At 36.9% G+C, this 23,930-nt stretch overlaps 4 protein-coding genes across 5 annotated transcripts; all 4 read left to right on the plus strand.

Annotated features, from left to right (window-relative positions):
- Positions 1-2,660: 2,660 nt before the first annotated feature.
- On the plus strand, positions 2,661-5,630 carry LOC122049244. Its single transcript, XM_042610655.1, has 2 exons — positions 2,661-3,030; positions 5,099-5,630. Exons 1-2 carry the CDS (start codon positions 2,747-2,749, stop codon positions 5,169-5,171), a joined length of 357 nt encoding a protein of 118 aa, XP_042466589.1. The 5' UTR covers positions 2,661-2,746; the 3' UTR covers positions 5,172-5,630.
- Positions 5,631-7,292: 1,662 nt separating this feature from the next.
- On the plus strand, positions 7,293-9,222 carry LOC122049246 (type IV inositol polyphosphate 5-phosphatase 9-like). Its single transcript, XM_042610656.1, has 7 exons — positions 7,293-7,423; positions 7,525-7,638; positions 7,712-8,033; positions 8,176-8,360; positions 8,430-8,541; positions 8,656-8,810; positions 9,047-9,222. The coding sequence occupies exons 1-7, from the start codon at positions 7,395-7,397 to the stop codon at positions 9,159-9,161; spliced, it is 1,032 nt and encodes a 343-aa protein (XP_042466590.1). The 5' UTR covers positions 7,293-7,394; the 3' UTR covers positions 9,162-9,222.
- A 2,224-nt stretch (positions 9,223-11,446) lies between these two features.
- LOC122046068 (N-alpha-acetyltransferase 40-like) lies at positions 11,447-15,300 on the plus strand. Of its 2 annotated transcripts, XM_042606571.1 has the most exons (9): positions 11,447-11,625; positions 12,383-12,485; positions 13,687-13,766; positions 13,845-14,021; positions 14,091-14,162; positions 14,366-14,442; positions 14,532-14,574; positions 14,661-14,729; positions 15,076-15,300. In XM_042606571.1, the coding sequence occupies exons 1-9, from the start codon at positions 11,572-11,574 to the stop codon at positions 15,097-15,099; spliced, it is 699 nt and encodes a 232-aa protein (XP_042462505.1). In that variant the 5' UTR covers positions 11,447-11,571; the 3' UTR covers positions 15,100-15,300. The 2 variants fall into 2 exon arrangements, with proteins under 2 accessions (XP_042462505.1, XP_042462504.1); XM_042606570.1 differs by having other exon boundaries at positions 11,452-11,625; positions 13,845-14,162.
- A 317-nt stretch (positions 15,301-15,617) lies between these two features.
- Positions 15,618-22,698, plus strand: LOC122046070 (IAA-alanine resistance protein 1-like). Its single transcript, XM_042606574.1, has 11 exons — positions 15,618-16,364; positions 16,467-16,550; positions 16,644-16,693; positions 18,045-18,096; positions 18,683-18,787; positions 19,565-19,815; positions 20,195-20,341; positions 20,470-20,577; positions 21,933-22,034; positions 22,115-22,159; positions 22,253-22,698. The coding sequence occupies exons 1-11, from the start codon at positions 16,001-16,003 to the stop codon at positions 22,403-22,405; spliced, it is 1,461 nt and encodes a 486-aa protein (XP_042462508.1). The 5' UTR covers positions 15,618-16,000; the 3' UTR covers positions 22,406-22,698.
- The last annotated feature ends 1,232 nt before the right edge of the window (positions 22,699-23,930 follow it).

Below are 23,930 nucleotides of genomic sequence, written 5' to 3' on the forward strand. Positions count from 1 at the left end.
TTGGTTCAGATTTTCCACAGACGATGCCTTGTTCAGGCCAAATATCGTGGACAATTAAGACATCAATCAATGAATAAGTTGACGTGCATGCTCTTTGGAGATCGTGAATGGGGAAGATGAAAGGACCTAAAAACACTCCAGAACAGGGTTAGAATGAAACTAGAGATGGATCCCGACAAGCCACTCTGACACTCAAGTTAGAGTTTTCTTGATAGAGTTGAATTACGTAAGGAGAAGTAGTGTTTGCACGTACCTGCACCTGCAGGAATGAGCAGCTTTTTAAAGACCTATAAATGTACACGTTCTCCGGGATGTGCACTTCCATTTTCCATGAGTCCTGGAATGTTTGCGCATGTTGTCCACGTCTCTTGGGATGCACGCTATTGTTGTCGATCTCTTCCTAGAGAAACAATCTCATTAAGAATTTAGTTACATCGCCTCCTTATCTGCACACCCCCTGTGTTTTTCTGCAGGCCAAATAAGGTGTAGACTCGATCCAAGGACGAACAAGGAGATAAGGTTAATGTTGAGTGACCCTAAGGATAGGTGAAGTTGGAGACTGAGGCTAAATCTGAGACTGGGTTGATGACTTAGGCTGGATCTAAGCCGAGGTCAGTGACAAAGACCGAGTCGAGGATGATGTTGGTGACTGAGATTGACTGGTTGAGTTAGGGATGTTGTCGGCAACTGAAGTCGAGTCCGAAATGATGTTGGCAGCTAAAACTGAGCCAAGAATGATGTCGATGACTGAGGCTGAATCTAAGATGAGATCGGCGATGGAGGTCGAGTCAGGGATGGTGTCGACGACTGAAGCTGAGTTAGGAATGATGTCAGCGACTGAGGTGGAATTTGGGATGATGTCAACAATTGAGATTGAGTCAAGAATAATATCTGCGATTGAGGTTGAATCGGGAATGGTATCTATGATTAAGACCGAGTCATAATAACTGACTTATCCCCGGGTAATCTTTATGTAGATTCAATCTGACTTAGTCCCTTCTAATCTAGTCTGATTTTTTTGGGCATGTTTGGTTCATTTTGATTTTGATCCCATACGACACATGGCTACAGCGTGTCAAGAGGTGAGTTCGAATTAAAAAGTAAATGAATCAGCAATTTACCAAAAGGTGTAAGTAGATTTTTGAATTTACCAAAAGATGAATGCTATTTTGTTATTTACCAAAGAGCACACCTTTTTACAGTGCTCTTCCGATTCTACCCTCCTGACAAATTTGACTGTTTTTTATTTTTTATTTTCTCTCTCTTTCTCTTTCCACCTATGTATGCAACATTTATTCTCTTTCCTCTCCTATTTTTTCTTTCCTCTCTTTTGCAGGCTGATTCTTCTAAAAATATTTTAACACCCCTGAGAAGCCAAAATAAATAATGGATAGCATATTTGAACTCCGTGCAACATCAGAAATTCACAGGAACTAAAACTTACTGATGGACCTAGAGAGCTTTGATTACACTCATTTCAGTTCCTGTAGATTTTTGATGTTACAAGGAGTTCAAATATGCTTCTATTGTTTATTTCGACTTCTCCAGAGTGTTAAAATATAACAAAAAAGAATTGCCAAAAATTTCCATGTTGGGCTTGATATGGAATCAAATCAGGCCCAACATGGACTTGATATTCGATATCATGCCCATGTTGGGCCTGAGAATTTTGACGATTCTTTCTTATTACATTTTAACATCTCTACAAAGTCAAAATAAATAATGGATAGTATATTTGAACTTCTTGTAACCCAAGAAATCTATAGGAACTAAAATAAATGCAATCGAATTACTCTAAGTTCATCAGTAGGTTTCGATCAAAATTCATTGATAGACCTAGACATCTCAGATTGCATCCATTTAAGTTCCTGTGGATTTCGAGAGTTGCAAGGAATTCAAATATACTATCCATTGTTTATTTTATCTTTTCGGGGGTGTTAAAATGTAATAAGAAATAATCATCAAAAATCTCCAGGTTGAGCCTGATAAGTATCATATCAAACTCACCGTGGGCCTGATATGGAATCATATCAGGCACAACATGAAATTTTTTGATAATTCTTCCTTATTACATTTTAACTCCTTTGAGAAGCCAAAATAAATAATGGATAGTATATTTGAACTCCTTACAATCCTATAAATCTACAGGAACTAAAATGGGTACAATCGAAACTCTCTAGATTCATAAGTAAATTTTGACCAAAATCTATTGATGAATCTAGAGAACTCCGATTGGTCAAAATCTATTGATGGACTTAGAGAACTCTAATTGTACCAATTTCAATTTCTATAGATTTATGGGGTTGCAAGAAGTTCAAATATGTTATACATTATTTATTTTGGCTTCTCGAGGTGTTAAAATATTTTTAGAAGAATTGGCGTATAAAAGAGATGAAAGAAAAAAAGAGGAGAGTAAAGAGAATAGATATTGTATGTATAGATGGAAAGATAAAAGAGAGAAATGATAGAAAAAAATAAAAAAATAATTAAATTTATGAAAATAAAATGGAAAAACATTCTGTTAAAAAAGTACATCTTTAATAAATAATAAAATAGCATAATTTAAAATGTTACCTATACCTATGAATAAATTGCCGTAAATGAATTGACACGATAAAATATGTATGTATATTCCGAAAATACACGGTAAAACCACTACTCTCTCTCTCAATCGATCTCTTTCCGTACCAGGTGGTGAGGCGGATGAACGAGGTGGCGAACTCCGACGATAGCAAGATGAGATCCAATGGCATCGCCACCGGCGGCGGCAGCGAGGAAGGCATTTGCGGGACGATCGAGTTCGAGCTCGATCCCGTCGTTGCTGGCTGCTGCGGCGATACGCTCTGCTCTGTCCTCCGCGATTTTTTCGCGGGCGTCGTTTCGCCGCCTCCGCTCGCGCTTCTCTCGCGGATCAAGTCCTCAGTTGCCAAGTCCTTCCCCCGCCTTCAAGACGCTTCGAGAAACTCCGCGAGGGACCTCTGCCTCTGAACCCGCCGCGGCGGCCCCCTGCGCGCTCTCTTTGTCATCTCGGTACGCATTGTCCTTTGCTTGCTCTATATCATCGATTGATTAGACTGCATTTTTGTGGTCAAATTTTGGTAGAGATTAGTAGATCCCATGCTGCTCACTTGCTCTCTTTCTGATTTCTTTTTCTTTCTCTAATTTGATCTTTGAAGACAATGCAAGCTGAATCCTGAATAGTTTAAGATGCTTTGTTGGATATGTATTGGTAGGCATTCCATGATGTGACAATGGCTGCTGCTCTAGTTATTGAAGATTTGGATCTATGTAATTTCTCAGATGAACAGATTGCCAATCTCACGCATTCACATTTTTTTTTTACCCCAAATAATAATCGGGCGACACAATCGTGCCAACAAATGAAACATCTGCCAAGACAAATTGAATATTAGACAATAACCACAACCTCAGTTCAACATCCATGTAGCAATGAGCATAGAAACACAAACTAGATGAAACCTTTCTGTTAACTTTTGCTAACTGCAGACTACATTTAGTATCCGGAGTTAAACTTATTGGATGATTTGTTGAGGTTCATTATTAGTGAATTTTAAATTCTAGTTCCACAGATAGTTACTTTGTAGTCCAACTGTATTGATACAAATTGCTCAGGGTCGTGCTCTGAATGCCTTCTGATATTCCTACCTTCTGATGCTTGTAATTTGTCTTACCTTCTGATGCTTGTAATTACAAATTAATCACATGAAGAACTAATAGAGTGCATACAGTACTCTGCTGCAGCACAAGTATCTGGTTACTTTAACTGCAACTCTCCTTTCTATGGTGCTGTATCATGAATCTCTTATAAGAATCTAGTGCTTTATTCCTTAAAAATTTCCTCGTATGATGGACTAATATAGTGAGTACAGTACTCTTCTGCACTAGGAGCATCTGGTTCATTCAACTGCAACATTCATCTGTATGCAGTTGCATCATAATCTCCAATAAGAAATTTTAGTGCTTGATTTCTTATTTTGCTGCATTAGAGGAATGTGGTTGATTCCACTGCATCATTTCTGTGTATACTGTTTATTCAACTTTCTCTTTCAAGAGATCTTTGTGAATGGTTTCTTTATCAATCTAAAGTTGTTTCTGTTCTTTTGAACAGGTTTTAACTTTTTTTTTTTTTGGATACTTCTGTAGGTAGTGCTCAATTTGAAATCTTGTTTAGATTTTTGGCACATTAAGCAAGCATATGCATGATAGCACATGGCACTGTTACACATATGTTATGGCACTGTAAGGACTAGTACGTTTTTTTCACTCTAGTGAACATATGAAAACCACTTATCAGCTCTTTTCTGATTGGAAGGTTGGAGCAATCACCCTTCTCACTTTGACAGGCTTGCTGATTTTTCTGTGCTTCTTGTTCACAGCTACTATAAATGCTATCATTGTTTCCTTACTGGTGTCTCTGGCAGCTGCTTGTGGATTTCTGGCCTTCTTCTTTACATGCTTAATCGCAATTTACATTGGTGCATTGTCCATGGCAGCTTTCATAATCTCCATAACAACTATCTCAGCAATCATAATAGCCATGGTAGCAATTTCTGTCCGTGCTAAACACCTGAGACCACCATGTCATAGCTGGGCCCGTATTCACCGTGATTTACTCCCTCTCATACTTGTGGGGCCGGGTTGAGGGGGCCGCTGGGTTGGCGGTTCCAACCTTTGCAGCATAATAGCCATGGTAGCCACTGGTGTGTAACATATCTACTGTCATACAGTTTCAGAGGGCCCTTGAGAATGAAGGAATCAACTTATATTCTGCACAAAATAGCAAATAAATGGTAACTGTATGTTTCTGAAGAAGTATTATTTCATAGTTTTTTCATCACATTTACCAGTATCCGCAATTGTTCCCTTGGAGAAGTTCTCTACCTTTATATTTGTTTATTACTTCTAATCTCTCAAATGAGTTTATTTACATCCGACCAATTCAAGTTTATTCATATAATGATATAATTTAAAGTTTATTTTAAACCACCTATTAGTCATCTCTGCACTAATTGATAAGAGTAATTGTATGAAATTTCTACACACTGTAGATTATGATAACATTTAAATGTTGTTGCAGGATGGATCAGATTTTTCTGGATCGTTTGGCTTGTCACCAAGAAAAGTTTGCACCTCACCTCACGATCAATTAGCAAGACAAGTTCCACTGTATCTACATATGCAACTGCTTGGCAAACAGGATGGGATGCCACGCCAAAATCGGCTGGTTGAAAATGACAATTGACTACGTGAACATCCATTTCACATGACTCATTCCTTTTGCAAGCATGTAAGCACATAGACACTGATACTCGTTTTTAGCATTCAATGCACACATCGCACAACCTCCTAAGCTCTGCATTGTTAGAGAGGAATAAGTAGAAACGAACAAGGAACCCACTCTTTGGTTTGAATCAATCTCTAGCATTTCTATTACTAAGTGATAATTGTGAAGTTTTATTGTAAGCACAATGAAAGCCTTAGGCGAAGTCTTTGAAGAGGCAGTTGAACTAAGTTCCATCGAGTCCATATGTAAATTTTTTATCTACATGTTCTTAATGCAAGACGATAAGACATAGCAACTGGTGCTAAAGCTATCTCTAATCTTGTTTAGTGATATTCCATACATATTTCTGTTTAATCTTAATGCTTAACCTCCCAATGGAGTGATGCACAAGGAGCAATGTGATGTGAATTCCTTCTGGTTTCTATCCCTTTCATATTTGATATATCTTATTCTTTAGAGTTCATGCAATAAGTAGCGATATCATGAACTAACCTAATTGCTTTCTTTTTTCTATTCCTGCAAGTTGTGGATTGTGGTAATATAAATTTGAGGTAGATATCTGCAACAAGATTATGCATTACTTTAACTCCATTAATTAAATAAAACCAGTTGAAATATTTTGTTGCAAGATATTCTTGTGCTGAGTAGGTGTGCACCTATAAATTTTTAGTTGTCATTATCATCAAATTATATTTGCCATAATTATTCAAGATTAACTATGTAAAGCTTTTTGTTATCAGAGAGGTTTTGGATTAAATGAGAATGAAAACTGTAATTAATTTGTTCTACAAATACATTTTATTGTCTTTTATTGAGGATTGACAATATTTAGCTTAAGAAGATGACATATTCCTTGTTATTAGTAAATAATTAACTAATTATTAGGAGTTAAAATTTTGTGTGGCTCTAATTTTTTTGTGAATCAAATACTAGCAAGTGGGATTAAATAGATTCCTAATATAATTATCATTCATATAATTGTACAAAATAAAAAAATATTTTGCATGATTTAATTAATAGAACAGTATTTTTCATTATACTAATGAAAACATCATGTCATCACTACCTTTAAAGAGGTACGTATGAATAAATATTCATTAAATCCAAAGTAACTCCAACTGTTTTTTTGGCCTCTTCATAAGTATTTTCTATGCAATTCTTTAATGTTAATTCTTGAATAAGAATGATCTTAAAAACATTTGAATTCTTAATTTCAACTATGGAATTTCTATTCCTATCCTTAGCTCACACTATTAGTTGGATTGTCAACTTTGATGAAGTCAATTTTAAATATTCATTAATTTGTTTAGTATGCATATAGACAATTCAAGATTAACATTTATCAAATTGAGAATCTTTTTTTGACTTTAAGTTCATTGAGATTATCGTATATAATTTAATTTTAAGTAATCTCATTTTATTCACAAACTTATCCTAGTTTTACTCAACAATAATGTAATGATAGGACGCCTTTTCAATTTTCTAAGTATTCAATGAATGAGTTTCGGTATTGGTAAATTAACGAATATGATTTTTTTTTAATGTACGGTTAACCTAAAAATACTGGATTGATGAGTCATCCGTTACGAATATTTTTTGATTTATCCTAATTCGATAAAAAAAATTTATAAGACTGGACTGACCAATCCACCATCTCTCGTGCCAACTTAAAAAAGAAATTATATTTCCACACAACACACTAAACATGCATTGATTTTTAGCTTCAAACTGTTCCCTTACAAACATGCCCTAAAGTCCACTTGCAAGCAAACAAAACAATCATCAACTTGCAAAACCACTCATATTCTACATCGAAACCTTGTGCCGTCTCACAATAACCTCCCTCTCCACAAATTAGAGCAAAAAAGTTAAATAACAAATTAATCATATAATTAATTACTCAAAAAATTCCAAGAAGATTCTAGATTACGACCTCCCATTTATTCACAACCACCCACAATATACCTCAAAGTCTTGAGAAGGTGCCCCAACCAATGATCCACCTTGGCCTTGCTATATCTCACCTCCTTCATCGCATTTCAAGCCTCACACTTCTCATAACTCGCGGTCACTTGCATGGTTTTGCCACATGGAAATGCTTGATGCAGTCAAGTACAAGTGAGCTTCCATGAATACTTCAAGCTCGATCTATCTTCTCTTAAATTCTCATATCTGAAAACTGATCATACTCAATTATATGTCTGTTCTCAATCTTTCAGACTCTTTGTCAGCACTTGGAATGTCGGAGCCATCACACCGCCGAGCAACGGCAACCCAATCACTTTGGACGATTGGCTGGATACCAGCAACTCGTATGACATTTATGTTCTCGGGTACGCACCGATAATGTTTCCTTCCTTTTAATTCAGTTTCAGTATTGTGATCATTGCCTTAACCATCAAAAAGGTTTCAAGAGATTGTGCCACTGAGCGCGAGGAATGTGCTTGGCCCCGAAAGGAAGGAGGTGGCCGTGAAGTGGAACTCACTCATTGGAGCCACTCTGAACAAGTGCTCTCGAGCCGACCAGGAGGAGGCTCAGCATCACCACAAGGTGTACCCTATGAAACAAGGGGGCGTCGTCGATCATGCCGAATTCAGTTGCATAGTGAGCAAGCAAATGGTAGGGATTCTGGTCTCGGTCTGGGCGAGGAAAGACTTGTTTGGATTCATCAAGAATCCGTGTGTTTCTTGTGTAGGCTGTGGCATCATGGGCTGCTTGAAGAACAAGGTATGAAGGGTGTTTTCGGTATTTTATTAGCATTGTTTAAAACTTTACTACTCACTTGTGATGGTTTAGTGTGTTAGATTCTAATTTCATGAAGCAATTGTTTGTTTATGGGTTTGAATTGGTCTTCTACGATATCGAACAGGGCTCGGTATCGGTTAGATTCTACCTTCATGAAGTAAGTTGTTGCTTCGTGTGTTGCCATCTAAGTTCCGGAGAAAAAGAGGGAGACAAAAGGCTGAGGAACTTGAACCTCAACGATATTCTATTCAAGACTAATTTTGCCAACAACTCTTCCAACAATTTGCCCGAGAAAATTCTCGATCACGAGTAAGTACTTTTTGAGTTTCCATCATCTTCTTCTTCATATCGGTGTTGCCCTTACTCATCTATATGCAGCTGCGTAGTGTTGTTTGGAGATTTAAACTACCGGCTCTCCTTACCCACCGATGCAAAAACAAGGTCACTTGTCGATCGAGAGGAGTGGAAAGTGTTATTAGGCAAAGATCAGGTATAATTTTATAAGTTAATTAATAACAACAACAACCAAACCTTTTCAATACCTTCTTTAATACAGTTAATTAGTAGATTTGACCCTAATTGGATATTATATTTTAATTTGTAGCTAACATTTGAATTATCTCCGAGAGGAATATTTGAAGCATGGAATGAGGGTCCCATCACTTTTCCACCTACGTACAAATATAAACCTAACTCTGCTGAATATTGTTGGCAAGTTTATGATAAATCAGGAGGAGCAAAAAGAAGAGCTCCAGCATGGTTAGTAAATTTAAATTAATTAGTTTTTTTTTATAATATATATACATGGATTTGATATCCTATGGTTAATTCCACGTGCACGCCTCTCATGCACGACTGAGTGTGCTTTCTAACACCCAACTCACTTTTGGATGTCCCGCACATTCAGTCGTGTACAAAGAGGGTCGGGCAGAATAACTCCTCCCTCTATATATATATACAAATTTTATGTTTTGGAAATTGCATTAATTCTTTAGGTGTGATCGAATCCTGTGGATTGGGAAAGGCTTGAAGCAAGTTGGCTATCAACGGTGCGAGTCAAAGTTATCGGACCACAGGCCAGTGCGGGCGATCTTTGTGGTTGACTTGTAAATTTGAATTGTTGTAGGATGATAGTGCAAGAAATGAAAGTTTTAAGTTTCTTTGTGATCCATTCCTCTACTTCGTTAAAAGGTTGTGACTTTGTTAAAAGATAGCGAACAAAGAAGCTTCTAAGATTTCCTCGGGTGTCAAGATCACTCCTTTATTTACTGACAATTTTTATAACATTCTTATACCAATGCACCGATTCGCTTAGCATATCGAGTTACTCAATCGCTTAGCATATCAAGTTACTCTGATAGTAAAGGTCTCCCTCATCACTTATAAGTTACATGGTATAATCTAGACCTAACATAACCTCTACTTTTGTTGTTGTCCACGTTTTGATTGGCTTTGGCATTATAGAAAGGACCCCCTTTCCCCCTTTTCAATAATAACAAAATCAACAATTAAATTTTATCTCACTAGGTTTTATGCCATTGAATTTTATCGTTTACTATATTATCATTTATATTTAAATAAAATTTATCTTATTTTATTAGTTTTCCTCTTCTTTATTTAATTTGTATATTTATCATAGTTTCACATTGCCTAACTGAAGTGTTTATTGTCCGTTTAAGTATATATTTGTTTCATCTAAAATACATCTTTTAAATTTTCTCGTGCAACCTTAGGGTGTATTTGGTTTGTACCATTTTCATTTTCATTTTCTAGAAAACAGAAAATGACTTTTTGTCATTCTCTGTTTTTCTAGAAAACGATAGCCAATTTTTTAGAAAACGCGCGCGAAAAACGCAAATCAAACACCGTTTTTCAGAAAACGCGTGTTTTCCAGAAAATGAAAATAGAAAACGCGCCTATCAAACGCCCCCTTAACTTTCTCTCTAATATTTTTTATTTCTTATCTTATTTTATCCTTATATATTTATGTATATTCATCTTAACATTCTCATTTCTATAATTCTCATATTTTTTTTACAAATGTGCTCGAGTTATAATTCAACATTCAATTCTATATAATATAACAAATTTAACTATCATTTTATATAATTTTTTTTTGAATTTTAGAGAATGACTATTTTTTCACAACTTTTATTTTTGTCAATAGTTAAGCTCACGATTGGATTAGGAGGAAGCAAAGTTCATTCTATCTAATTCCTAATGGATCAATTTATGATGAAAACTTAATTTGCAAATAAATTGCGAATCCAAATATCTCGAAGCACGATTCTTGTACAATCAGCTCCCTAATCCAAGGGAGGAGCCACGTCTTAGGTTACCCGGGCTTTAGCTCGGGAGCCTGACGCCGATGTGAAAGAAGTGTAGCTCAAATTTACAATTAGAGAAAGGAAAAAATGTGAGAGAAAGAGAATGACAACTCAAGGTGACGGCATCTGTGATCATGACCCACACCCCTGATAAATCAGTCGTTCTGGCTCTGCCATTGCCCTAACCATCCATCTTTCTAGTCTAAATTTACAACCAACATTGACAAACAAACAACAAATACCCTCACAAAGCATGATTAACCCAAAGGCACTCCTTTAGTTTTGATTTGACTTGTTGCAAGCCAATTAGGTGGAATCACTGATCCTTTGACGTCATGAACAGGTGGAGAAGACCGAGGTAACAATCGTAGCAAATCAATCACACTCCACTCATTCAATAATGCTACCAATCATTCCACCTGCGATAGGAAACGTGGAAAGAATTAGTTAACGTGGAAGAGACACTGTCTCCTTCATGATTCCAAGTGTGCACGCAGCTCGTGGCTGAAGATGAGCCAACTGTCCGGACGCTTTAGTGAATAGTGAATCACCAAGGCCAATAGCTACAAAGCTTAAGATTCTCAAACTCTTCTCGCAGCTTGTGGTTCATGGCAAGCCAGCTATTCGAGTGCTTTGGTCAACAATTTCAGCATTATGATGAAATAAAGAGGTTGGCACGTTGACTTCGAAGGTTACTTGTCGCATGGACTTTGGTTCGATCATTGGTCAACGTTTTTGAAAGTAAATATATATCATTAAATATACGAAAATAACTTGAATAGCTATCCAAAATGTATGATGCCATTGCAATGAATCTAGACATCTCGGTACAACTTGTGACTCTACAAACTTGTGCTTGACATGAGTCAAGTCTAGTTGACTTCGCATGGGCAGGTTGGGCTCAACTTTGTCGCACGGATTTATTATACTTTTAAACGTTCAGGGTTCACAAAAAACACGGCCTGGATCCGTGCCAAATGGCCCAAACCTGTCCGCCCAAACCAATAAGCGAAGCAGGCCGGGCCTGCTTGTTGCGGCGGTAGGTCGGTCCACCTCCTCTGCCTTGCATCTTCCGCAGTGGTGCCACTGCTCTTCCATTCCTTTGTACGCTGCGGAGACTCGTCGAAGGGGGAAACGCTCTCCATGGAGGAGGAATAAGTGTACTTTCGTTTCGTCTTCGGCGTGGTGAATCCATGGACGCGAAGCGACTCCCAAGTGGCAAAGAGAAGAAGCTCAAAAGAAAGAAGGTATCGTTCTTTCTTTCTACTGATCTTTCTGTTTCACTCTGTTTTTTTTTTCCTTCCCTTTTTGTTTTCGTTTCGTTTTGTGGTTGTTCTTGTTGTCGTCGAGGTTCCTATGTTCTATTTCATTTGAAAGGTTTTATTTATTTATTTTTTTGGATTGAGGTTGTATATGTCTCTATGGCTTCTGAGCAAATGAGATGAGAAGCGGATGCGTGATTTGTCGCTTTACCCTCTTTCTTTCGTCTTATTATTTTATGTGATGAAGATAAAACAATATCACATGATGAAGATGACAAGAGTTAGGAAGTGCTCAAATGAAATGATCGATGCACACTTACCTTCTGAAATATTCATTCATACATCAACCAAGATCATAGCGATTTAGGGTAAGGGTAGATTTATGCTGAGGATCTAATTGTGAGAAAATGTATGCAAAAGGTGGGGTTTAAAAGAGAGATGACATAAATAGCCCTAGTCTTTTGGGTCATCATCCTCAATGTGTTAGTTCCAACTATTTAGGGTCAGTAGGTAAGTTTAACTACAATATTAGTAATATTCAAAATTTCTAAATCCCTAGTCTTTTGGTTTTTAGGTGGGATCCAACACACTAGTAGTATACTCACATCTTTCTTTTTTGTGCCAAATATCTTTGAATTTTGATTATTGCTTTCGGAGTGCATTTAATTATTTAGATAATTATGCATGAGTCTTGTATTATAAGCATCATTATCTTGTCTATCACAATACTGTGTTTCTTTAGGTACTTGAGAAGAAGAAAACAATTGATGAAATAATAAAGAAGGCATCATCTGTGAAGGACCATCTAGTTTTCTTCCCACCATTCTGTCACTATGAAAGAAATGGTAAATAAGGCCTGAGATTCTCAAAATCCAAAAATGAGAAACTAGACTTATAGATTTAATCGCCTAGAAGTTTCTTTTATACTGTGCAAGCCTTATTATCTGTTAAAAAAAAACTTGTTTTACTATCAAGGGCAATTGCTCGATGGTATTTTATTTATTCAGTTTGAAGTGACATTGAAAGTGATCAGTCAATATATTTTCGCATGTCTCTGCTGTTTGTTTTTTTTTCTTTCCTTTTTTGATGCCATATCTTTGCTTTTCAGGACACAGTAGAGGCATATTTATTCCGGTCACCCACCAATGTAGATATTGTGTTGACACTAGTTTTAGTGGTAGTGATTAAGATAGGGCTTGTCTTGGCTGGTGCTTTCCAGAACTGACTGTCTCATCCACGGAAAGAAAATGAAATGCTAAAAATAGAGGGGAGGGGAAGGAAAGAAGCACTAGAAGTGGTAGCAACAAAGACACGAAGGTCCTCTTCCCATTATTCATCTTTAGATTTTGTTTGTGGATCATCAGAAGGAGATGAAATACTAAAAAAAAATGAGAAAGGGAAGAAGAGATGCACCAACCAGAGCATCAACAATAGCAAAGAATGATGCTAACATTGGAGAAATCTGAGTTGTGTCCATATTGTTTACAAATACTTGTTCTAGTTTCATTTGTGCTTTCCAAGTCCCACATACAGTGATGCGATTGACTATGATATAATTATAGATATATAAAGAAACCAATTCCAATATTAGATGTCTTGGGAGCATTGGTTAATATTGGAAGTTATAAGAACTAACATGCTACAGGAACCAGTCCTCCTATCCTACCATCTGGCCAAAGATCAAAACACTTTTATGGAACAATATTTTAAATGTTGCATTGAAATCACTATCTGTATCAACTTAATGGTAGAATCTCAGAGACAATTGTTTATAAAAGATCATCTAGATTCATTACCACTGTCTTTATGAATCTTTGGTAAATAACAGCCAAAATTCTCAATCAGTAAAAAAGGAAAAAAAAATAAACATACAAACTCAATTGATCATAACTTTCTTTTCTTACTGTCTTATGTTTGAGAGCCTTGTTGTCTATTACAAAGACCTTGTTCTGTTAATGAGGCCAAGGAAGCATGTAAAAGTTATATGATTCCGAAGGACTGTTTCTCAGCATGTATATAATCTTGGCCATGTTACCTTATGATCAGGACTTTCAGTCTACTTGGAATCGGGTCTCGGAGACCAACTCACCTCGCCTATAAAAAAGTATATTCAAAATCTTCTTAAGGTAACAATTGTTTTTTTTTTTACTTTGGTTTCTTAAATACTTTAAGTACTTGTATGTCATCTAAATCAAGTTATACAGATCAATATGGAAGCTCCATATGGTTCAGAGTGGCCGGCCGAAGAGAAAGTGAAGCGTAGAGAAATGGTTTCTCCTGATGCACACTATATATTTGTTCGAAAATCAACAAATCAAACTCCTGTGTCTGAAAGTGAAGAAACAAACTGTGCTGGTCTGACAGGTGATCAAAATGCACTGGTCGGTTTTGTACATTACCGCTTTATTGTCGAGGAAGATGTTCCTGTGGTTTATGTATATGAACTACAGCTGGAGGCCTGTGCTCAGAGAAAGGGATTAGGGAAGTTTCTGATGCAACTGATTGAACTTATTGCACACAAGGTAAGATCAATATTTGTTTTAACAGAATGATATATATACCTATTGCAACCTATTATGGTAGTGATGATTGCCATGTTGGTTGGGCCACCTCATCTATTTAGTTATTCTGGAAAGAATTTTCATAATCATTGTGACCATCCTTGAGTCTTATTCATCTTAAAGTAGATGACTGGATTTAAATGTAGCATTTGGATATTTTGTAGAATCGCATGGGAGCTGTGATGCTGACAGTACAAAAAGCGAACATCTTGGCAATGAGTTTCTACACCAGCAAGCTGAGGTAACTTGTTATCTCGACTTCAATGGTCAGTGCACATCAAGTTCAAATATTTAATATTCTTTCTCTTTATATGATAAATTTCCTTTCAGTTACACAATCTCAGCCATCTCCCCGTCACAGATAGATCCTCTGGTATTCAATTTAGTGTTACACTCGCAAACTTTACGCATTTTTCTTATCCCCAAAACTAACCACTCATGACTTTCCTTCCAAAACAGATTGGATCGGAGAAAAGCTACGAGATTTTCTGCAAGACATTTGATTCTGAAGCAAAAGAAAAAATGGAGGTACGATCTATTCTCTGAACGGTTGACTTTTGCGTTCGTCTTGTCGATCTACATTGTGAAGTTCATTTGAAAAGAAGAAATTCTTAATGCATACTTTCAACATTAGTATCCTTGGTTGTGTGTTCTGAGGATTGAAACTATTAAATCTAACTTTATAGCTGCCAATTGATGACCGTTATAAATCTCCCGCTCCTTGAGCCTTGATCTCTTCACTTTGGCTGCCTGTTTGAATGGATTGAAACTCTAATATAGAATTTATTTGACACTTTTATATGCTATTTGAGTCCCACAGCTTCCGATTCAAATGGATTGAAACATATATCCTGACTCATGCAAATCTATGCAGGGAAAGCCACAGCATGGTCGATGATGGAATCCACATGAACATTTGCTCACCTCATAGTTTCCTCAATTGGGCTAATTTTGTTCCATGTACAATTGCCCATGATTTGCGTTGTATTCATTCAACAAAAGATTTTATTGTTGATTTTCTGCAAAATTATTTTTGCATTCATACAGAGGAAGTAACTGATCAAACATGAAGTAAATGCCGTTCACTTCTTCATCACTAGATTCTAGTGTGCAGTTTGGTGCAATAGATAATTTTTTTTTGTTTGTTTTTTTTTCTCCGTTCGGTTTATCTGTCTTTTACTGGTATATATTATTAATAATAAAATTACAAAGAAGACTTTAACACATTCATAAAAAATATATATATAAGGTGCTAAAGAGGTATTTTAAATTTAAAAAGGTAAAATATTAAATTTAATTTATTTTTTTGAAAATTTATGCCGATTCCATCAGTTCCACGTGTTAGCCGGGCGCGCACATTTCTAGCAAATCCATTGAACTACGGTTTGGACCAGATCCCTACGGCGATGAATGTTCTCATCATCTCCTCACCTTACGGTGAGCCGGTGAACGAACGACACCGATCTTCTCCCTACCTCCGCCTCCATCTCCGACGAACCGAACCTTTCCTTTCGACTCTTCCAATTTCCTTTCTTTTTTTTTTCGAAAAATGAAAATTCGTGATGCTTTTAATCGTGCGAATTCTTATTTACTTAATGACGAAAAATAAAATAGAAATCAAATCGTTGGTTTTTGATTTTCGTGCGATTTAAATAGAAATTAATAAGTGCGATGGATGTGGTCACCTTCGGCGTGGTCGTGGCCATCATCGTCCTTTTCTTCGTTCTCGTCTTCTGCATCACCATCGAGGGCACTTGCCGCTCCTGTTCATCCGCCGTCTGAGTAAAACCCTAAATCTCATGCCTTTATTCGCTTCTCGGCGATTCTGCCGTTTCTCCCTTCTCCTCCTGCTCCTCCTCTTCCTCGTCGCTTCCCCTCTCGGTAGTTCCTCGTCCTGCCCCTTCTCCTCTGACGTTGATGGTCATCACCACCACCACGATCATGATCATGACCATGACCACGATCACGACAACGGGCATCATCACGAGCATACCGACCATGGTTTCCATGGCGAGATCCGGCGGCGGAAGCTGCCGGAAGAGTTGGCTGAGGAGGAGGATCTGATGATGCTAGAAGAAGTGGACCATGATCATCATCACCACCACCACCACCACCACCATTTTGATTATCTTGGAGACCAGCACCTGGAGCTGTCGCCGATAGGTGAGTTGGCCTCGTTCGTTCGGTTCGGATTTTGGCGAATTGAGATTTTTTTTTTTAAAATCTAAATGATTCGTCATTTCGTGATTGGGGTCTGGGGAGAAGGTGTTTGGGTGCGGGCGATGGGGTGCTCGCTACTGGTGAGCTTGGCGTCGCTGATCTGCCTCATTCTTTTGCCCGTGATCTTCCGTGAGTGGATTGATTTTCTTCCCCCCTAAAATTCTGCTATTCTTTGCTACTGCTTTTGTGCTAGAAAATTTCACATTATCATGTATCTTGCAGTGAAGGGGAAGCCTTCTAAGGCTGTGGTGGATTCCTTAGCTATTTTTGGGGTAATTCAGTTATTAAATTTCTAAAATTTTACTGGTCTATCACCTCAAATTGGTTTTGCATTTTGTGCTTTTAGTTTCACTTTTCACTGTCAAAATAATATGCACTTCACACGGTTGCTACAATTTTCTTGATGATAAATCTTATCTTTTACTTTGACAGTTGCACATAATTTTATACCTGGAAATTAATCATACTGTGGAAAGTTTTCATCTTTGCACATGACCGCCGATCCTCGAGTGTGTTCTTTTTTTTTTGGATAATCTAGGTATCCAGCTCTTCAAACCGACTAATCTTGGAGGTGATTGGCCCGGTCTCACGAAAGTTTTCCACCGGTCATTAAGGTAAATCGGGAAGCACAAACAGCTCATCGCTCCAAAGCCAGCGTTCCAGGGTTATCTTCCTACTAGAGGAAATTAATTCTGCAGTGCACCATAGCTCGGAATCGACCCGTAGATGCCTGGTTAACTGCGGAAGCGCCTTACGGTTGCACCCGTTGATGCCAGGGTTGTCTTCCTCAAGTGTGCTCTAACTTTGCAGAAAGAGTCAATTCATTTTCATGAAACCCAAAAGACAAGTACTTATGGTGCAAGAAAATTTTCATGTGATTAAATAAATTATAATTTTGTTCATTCCAGATCAATTAATGGAGAATGCCAGCCTTTCTTGTCCAAATCTCATTGATATCATTGTTTTATTAGCCATAAACCAACACAAGAGTTGAGACTAGAAATGTCTTTAGATGTTCATTTCCACCAAAATTTACTGTTTTGAGATGCTCAGGTATACTGTGTTTTAACAAGTTGGGAAGTATATTCTTCTAGTTGTTAAGCTACGACAGCTAAATCAGTCAGGTTCTTCTAAGTTTGTTCAATTTTGTAGCCATATGGAAGAATTCAACCAAAACTGCATTGAGGTTTGGATAGTAATGATGCTATAGGGCATATTGACTTTCAAAAAACTGATACAACCTATTATGCCTTTAGACTCCTCTATAATGTCAGTGTTCTATCACTGGACAGCATCTGGGGATCATTGTGGACTAGCAAATACATTTATGAGATGGTGTAGATATCACCACTGGAAGAAAATTATGATCAAATGTCTCACTAATGTCTTAATTCATCATCACATTTCTGTAAAGGCACCAGTTTATTCTTATATTCATGTTGTACTCATTGTTACTTCGGAATTCTTTTTTCATTTTCTTTTTTTTGTCACATTTCATTTTCTCAAGTTTATGTACATAAATTATAGTTTGTGAGAGTTCAAAACTTTTCTTGTTATTGGGAAGTTTAATGATGCTAGTGAGTGGTGATTTAATTGATTCTGTTGCTCATGAAAACCTTGCAGGCTGGGGCTATGCTGGGGGATGCTTTTCTTCATCAGTTACCGCATGCATTTGGTACAATTACATAAGCATCAATGCTAATGTGCTTTTTGCTCTTTCTTTTCCTTCTTCAATACTGCATGAAGCATATTCTTTGGTGGTAATCACTATAGATATCTCTGACTGATAAATGCCACCCAGTTTTAAATACTCTAGTATTTGTATAGACTTGTCAGGTAAAGACTGGTCATTGATCCCGCTACTTCTAACTTCAATCAAGGACACATTTATCTGTTCACATGCAATGTTTTACTTGATGCATGTTATAATACTTGGACTAGTCTGACTTTCTAGTGTTCAAACAACTAAATTTAGCTAAGAGGAACTAACTCCTAGATTATGATACATAAGCTATTTATACAATTAAGTATGCAATATTCGTCTTTACCAAACTAAATTTAGCTAAGAGTAACTAACTCCTAGATTATGATACAAAAAATATTTATACAATTAAGCATGCAAAATTGGTTTTTACCTTCAGCACATTTTCTACTTAGACAAACTTTCTCATGTTCAAGCATTTTGTATAGATTGATGGAGATACTAAAAAAGAACGTTTTTCTTATGATTACTAAACTTTATTTATTGTTTTTTCTTGCAGGGGGAAGTCACTCGCATGCCCATGAGCACCATAATCATCATCATGAACATGGCCATTCTCATGCACATAGTTTGGAAGATCTTTCTATTGGATTGTCTATATTATGTGAGTATTTTCTACTTGATGTCAAATGTTTATCCATTTCCAGTTCTATAAGGTTTAGCAAAAAAACATGTTCAAAGTGTAATGCACAACTTGAGTGTTTTTCCCTTGCTTCTCTTTGAATGATGGATTCATTATCAAGCTACAGAAACCATGAGACTTGTTGACAATCATGATTTTTTTTTCTTTACTACTTTTGAAGTTGTCCTTGATTTAGTTTTTGGTTTAAACTCAAGGATTAACTGGCATTGAGGATTGACCACTAAGGTGATCATTTTTTACTTGAATTATTTTCTCAATTACTTCATTTAATATTTTCATAAGGTGCAAAAAGGATTGATGTTTTCAAGCTTGATGTGAGCATTATCTAAATAATGGTAATGCTGGTTCCAAGAGCTTTGCTACTGTCTGATAGTTTAGTTTTCTTGGGCGGCTGTTACTTTTTCCATTCGCAATTCCATCTATGTAACTCAACCGTATTTGATGTAGACTTGAATACCAATGGGGAAGGTGGAACATGAATAAAATGTAGTCCCTTTTGTTTGTAAAAAACTCTTGGCAATAGTTTTGTTGTTACAGCGACAAAACTGATTGGATCTTTATTCACATAGTCAGTTCGGGGCTAGGCTAAATGAAAATCCAGAACTCTTCTCTTTCTCTGAGGAGGGATAGAGATTCACTTTTTTTTAAGACACTAATATTTCTAGTTGGTATCAATTACAGTTGGCAGTACTTTATTTAGATTTTACTTTTAATTTTTTGTTCGCATCTACTCTGCAGTTGGCATTGTCCTCTTCTTTTTAGTTGAGAAGGTTGTGAGGTATGTAGAAGATAATTCTGATCAAGGTGACCATGATTTGATACATGGCCACCATCATCACCATAAGCGTCATAACAAGTTAAAGGATGAAGATCATGAAGTGTTAAATGGGGACAATCAGGAGGGGAAAACAGAGAAAGAGTCATCACATAGTGAATCAGATGACACTCCAGCAAAGGGCCATTCTGACCATGATAATCTTCTTCGTAAGGTATTCTATATCAATGTCAATGGGTTTTTTAAGTTGGTTTAAAAATAACCAAATCTCTTAGTTTTTAGAAAGCTAAGGAATTTTGGCCGTCGTTGCTACCAACTCCTAATAACTTGATCCTAATGAATGATGGACTATATATGATTTACGAACCACATCTTATGAGTTAATTCTAAAATTTATTTGCTAATCATTCATTATCTGTCCATGTGCAAGTTTTACTGCAATTTACTGTAATCTTGACAATTTTGGAAATCTAATGGATTAATTTCTCGTTAATTAGAATTGCCTCAAAACCACTTGTTGGAAAATGATATGGATGTCGCATGATAATTTTTTCATCAAAAAATTTTGATTTCTTTGTATCTTCATTTTACAGCGTGTTAATACTAGCAGTGGCACTGCTGTTGATGGCAAAGACTCGAAAGCTAGAAATAGTTCTGCGAGTCAGCAATCCTCCACCAGTGAGACAGCTTCTCAATCAAGTTTGGTTTTTGGATACCTGAACCTTTTCTCTGATGGTGTAGTAAGTTTGTTATAATTCAATTTTATATTCATTGCTCCTTAATTTAAAGTGATTCATGGATGTTGAGTCACAGAAAGTTTCAAATTATTTCTAGCTGTGCTCATACAGAATATATGTAAATATTGCAGCACAATTTTACAGATGGTATGGCCTTAGGAAGTGCGTTCTTGTTGCACGGTTCAGTCGGTGGGTGGTCTAGAACATTATTCTTGCTTGCTCATGAGCTTCCTCAAGAGGTGCTTTTCCATCTTCTTGTATACCCTTTTAGTAAATTCTCCAACGACCTGGTACCAAATATCTAATCTGACACCAAAACAAATACAGACTCAATTTTTTACCCTTTAATTTCATTTTTCTACAAAGACAAATAATCTGATGGGAAAAATTATTTTTAGAGATAATGCTAGTTCATGCAGTTTTTTGTTTTTTTTGTTTTACTGAACAATATCTTTCATTTGTCTAATATACTGAGTAATAATACATTTACATAATTGTTTTTCCGTTAACTGTCATCTTAATGCACGGATGTGGTAGAAATGGTATATGATGATCGTATTATGTACCAACTTTGTTTCGAATATTGCCATCATCAAGCTGTTTTTGCTCCTACTATTTGGGGTCAGCTAACATGAAATTTATCCGTTCATTCAGCTCTATACTAATAATATTGAAATTAATTTTAAAGTAAATTTTTATATTTTCTTCGGTCAGCCTTTATCTCTTACACCTTTTGCACTACCAGTTTGGACCCTTACAACCATTAAAGCTATTGGTTGTCTTTGAACATGTCCATATCATCTCAATTTATTTTCTACTAGAACTGCATCATAAATATTAGATTATGGGATCCTTTCTATTAACTCCACGTATCAATATATCACTTTGTTTTTGATATATGATGGATTACTTTGTTTTTGGTATATATGTACAGTGTACTTAATTTAGACTCAAGTTGATTTATTCTGTTGTCCGTGTTTTTTATTATTAAACTCACTGCTCTCTTTTGACACTTTGCCTGAGTAGATTATTGTTCAGTGTTTTCACTGCATTTGCATGGTTCATTTACCTGGACCAGGAAAAATTCTGGTGATTTTATTATTAACTTCACTGTGCTCTCTTTTGACACTTTGCCTGAGTAGATTATCGTTGAGTGTTTTCACTGCATTTGCATGGTTCATTTAGCTGGACTAGGAAAAAAATATGGTGAAAAAACTCGACGAGGATACAACAATGGTTTGAAGAAAAAAATCACCCATTCATGCACCGACACTTCTATGTGGAGAGAACCTCAGTTTTCTAAGTCAATTTTGCCTTGTTTTGTTGAGCTTAACTTAAAAGTGCTCTTTTCTTGAGGCCCCATTTAACTTTTAGTTGGCTGGTTACTTGAGGGGACTATCCTTTCATCGACAACATGAGTCCATAATAAGCAGCTAATACCTGCTAGTTGGTATTTCATTTGACATTTTTTGGGATCCTTTTCCGTATTTTCCTTGTTTAATTATGCCGTGCAGATGTTATTTAGTAATCACTTCTACCATTGGTCCCATTATCGATATCACACCCTATTATCATCTCAGTTGTTTGTATTTAGGTGGGTGATTTCGGAATCTTGGTGAGATCAGGATTTTCAGTTCCTAAAGCACTATTTTTCAATTTTCTTTCGGCACTGGTAGCCTTGGCTGGAACTGCACTGGTTAGTTCATCATCTTCCAAAGTTCGACAGATGTTCATCAGTTACAAGTTTCTCCCCTTACTCTTTTCCCCTTTGGGCAGGCCTTGTTCTTAGGTAAAGATCCAGGGCAATCATCCTTGATCGAGGTAAAACTCTTTAGCTGACTCAGCTTTTACTTTTTTCCATACATTCGATAACATCACAAAGACTCAAATCACCCGTTCTTTTTTCATCCTCAGGGGTTCACTGCCGGCGGTTTCATTTACATAGCAGTCGCAGGCGTCCTTCCTCAGATGAACGATGCAAAGACAACATTTGGCAGCACAGCAGTTCAGTTAACTTCCCTCGTAGTAGGAATGTCTGTTGCACTTTGCATCTCCCTCTTCGAGTAACTCCTCGTTTCCATCTTCCCGGCCTCATTGCAAACGTTTTGGCTCCAAGAAAACATGCTGCCAAGGTGGAGGGCCAGACATGTTATTACAGTTTCTACATGCGATAAGAAAAACCATGATGCTCGGCGAATTTGTCATTGGAAGAACAACTTTCAGATATGAAATCTTTGGTTAGAGAATTGAAATGCTGAATTGTGAGTTTTATACTGTTCACTGATTTAGTATTATTGTTAATATCTATATTTGTAGTTCCGTGTTTACAGGAAGAAAAATCTTGAACTTGGTTGAATCAACATTATGGCATTGACATTTGTGTAGGCAAAAACAATATCTTAAAAAAGCATAATATATTATAATCATTGTTACTAGGAAGAACGTGAAGATAATAAATTATAAATACTCTTTTTATATATATATTTTTCACAAAGATTATCATGAATATATATATATATATATATCACAATCATTTCTCCACCTCTCCCATCGGTTGCCCTCCACCTCTCCCATCGGTTGCCGCTGCTCTTCATGGGATGTTGGTGGATTGCCCCTCGATCAGATCATGATAGGATTTTGGCCGAATCGTGGTCGGATTCTGACCAGATGATAGTTGGAATCTGATCGTTTCGTGGCCAAAATCTGTCGCGCCACGATCACGGCTAGAATTGGCAGTGCTGCGTCTGCTAGCGTCGCGATTGATTTTGACCACTAAACAGTCGGATTCCGGTCGTCATCTAGCCAGAATCCGATCACGATCCGATCGGAATCTGATCGCGATCCGACTGGAATTCAATCGCGATCAGATTCCGATCGAATCGCGGTCAGAATCGACAACGATGCGTCTGATTTTGACCACGAAATGGTTGGATTCCGGCCGCCATCTAGCCGGAATCCGATCGTGATCCGGTCGGAATCCGATCGCAGTCGGAATCCGATCACGATCCGGCTGGAATTCGATTGCGATCGGATTCCGGCCGGATCGCGGCCAAATCGACAGTGCTACGTTTGCTAGCGTCACGGTCGGAATCCGGGCGGCGATGGCCGAGCGTCCAGCAAAAGGTCAGCGGTCATGTGACAGTTGGTGGTTTGGCGAGGTAGGCGAAGAAGGCGAGAAGAGAGGATGATGCTGTGATTTTTTTTTTTTAAGGCTTTGACGTGGAATGCCAAATCACCTCTACCACATCAAATCATAAGGAATGCATCGCAGGAAAACATTCCTCTATATATACATAAAAGATCAGATCTCTTGGTCCAACAAAAAAAAGTGGACTGGGGGATGATCCACTCCTAATTACGACTGGATGGTAACTAAATTTATAAACACACAAATTTAGACCGTAATGAGTTTGACTTGTTAATATCCAAGAATAAAATTCATAAATAATCTATGTAAAAAATTGATCGACCAACTTGAAAATAACAACTGATGATTTTATTTTTTTGAAATTTGATATTCAATTATGCATAAAATAAATAAATTGTATGTCTTTAAAATATAAATTTTATATTATTTAAAATAGCATTCGTA

The sequence above is a fragment of the Zingiber officinale genome, chromosome 2B, assembly GCF_018446385.1.
Source record: "Zingiber officinale cultivar Zhangliang chromosome 2B, Zo_v1.1, whole genome shotgun sequence".
In the NCBI taxonomy this organism is placed as follows: Eukaryota; Viridiplantae; Streptophyta; class Magnoliopsida; order Zingiberales; family Zingiberaceae; genus Zingiber; species Zingiber officinale.

Excerpts from the sequence above, each read along its gene's own strand:
- LOC122046070 (XM_042606574.1), top strand. The coding sequence starts at position 16,001 with ATGCCTTTATTCGCTTCTCGGCGATTCTGCCGTTTCTCCCTTCTCCTC. Across the intron at positions 18,788-19,564 it reads TATTGGATTGTCTATATTAT|TTGGCATTGTCCTCTTCTTT; the intron begins GTGAGTATTTTC and ends TCTACTCTGCAG. Across the intron at positions 20,578-21,932 it reads CTCATGAGCTTCCTCAAGAG|GTGGGTGATTTCGGAATCTT; the intron begins GTGCTTTTCCAT and ends GTTTGTATTTAG.
- LOC122049246 (XM_042610656.1), top strand. The coding sequence starts at position 7,395 with ATGGAAATGCTTGATGCAGTCAAGTACAA. Across the intron at positions 8,361-8,429 it reads GAGAAAATTCTCGATCACGA|CTGCGTAGTGTTGTTTGGAG; the intron begins GTAAGTACTTTT and ends ATCTATATGCAG. Across the intron at positions 8,811-9,046 it reads AAAAGAAGAGCTCCAGCATG|GTGTGATCGAATCCTGTGGA; the intron begins GTTAGTAAATTT and ends TTAATTCTTTAG.
- LOC122049244 (XM_042610655.1), top strand. The coding sequence starts at position 2,747 with ATGGCATCGCCACCGGCGGCGGCAGCGAGGAAGGCATTTGCGGGACGA. Across the intron at positions 3,031-5,098 it reads GCGCTCTCTTTGTCATCTCG|GATGGATCAGATTTTTCTGG; the intron begins GTACGCATTGTC and ends ATGTTGTTGCAG.
- LOC122046068 (XM_042606570.1), top strand. The coding sequence starts at position 11,572 with ATGGACGCGAAGCGACTCCCAAGTGGCAAAGAGAAGAAGCTCAAAAGA. Across the intron at positions 11,626-12,382 it reads AGAAGCTCAAAAGAAAGAAG|GTACTTGAGAAGAAGAAAAC; the intron begins GTATCGTTCTTT and ends GTGTTTCTTTAG. Across the intron at positions 14,575-14,660 it reads CGTCACAGATAGATCCTCTG|ATTGGATCGGAGAAAAGCTA; the intron begins GTATTCAATTTA and ends CTTCCAAAACAG.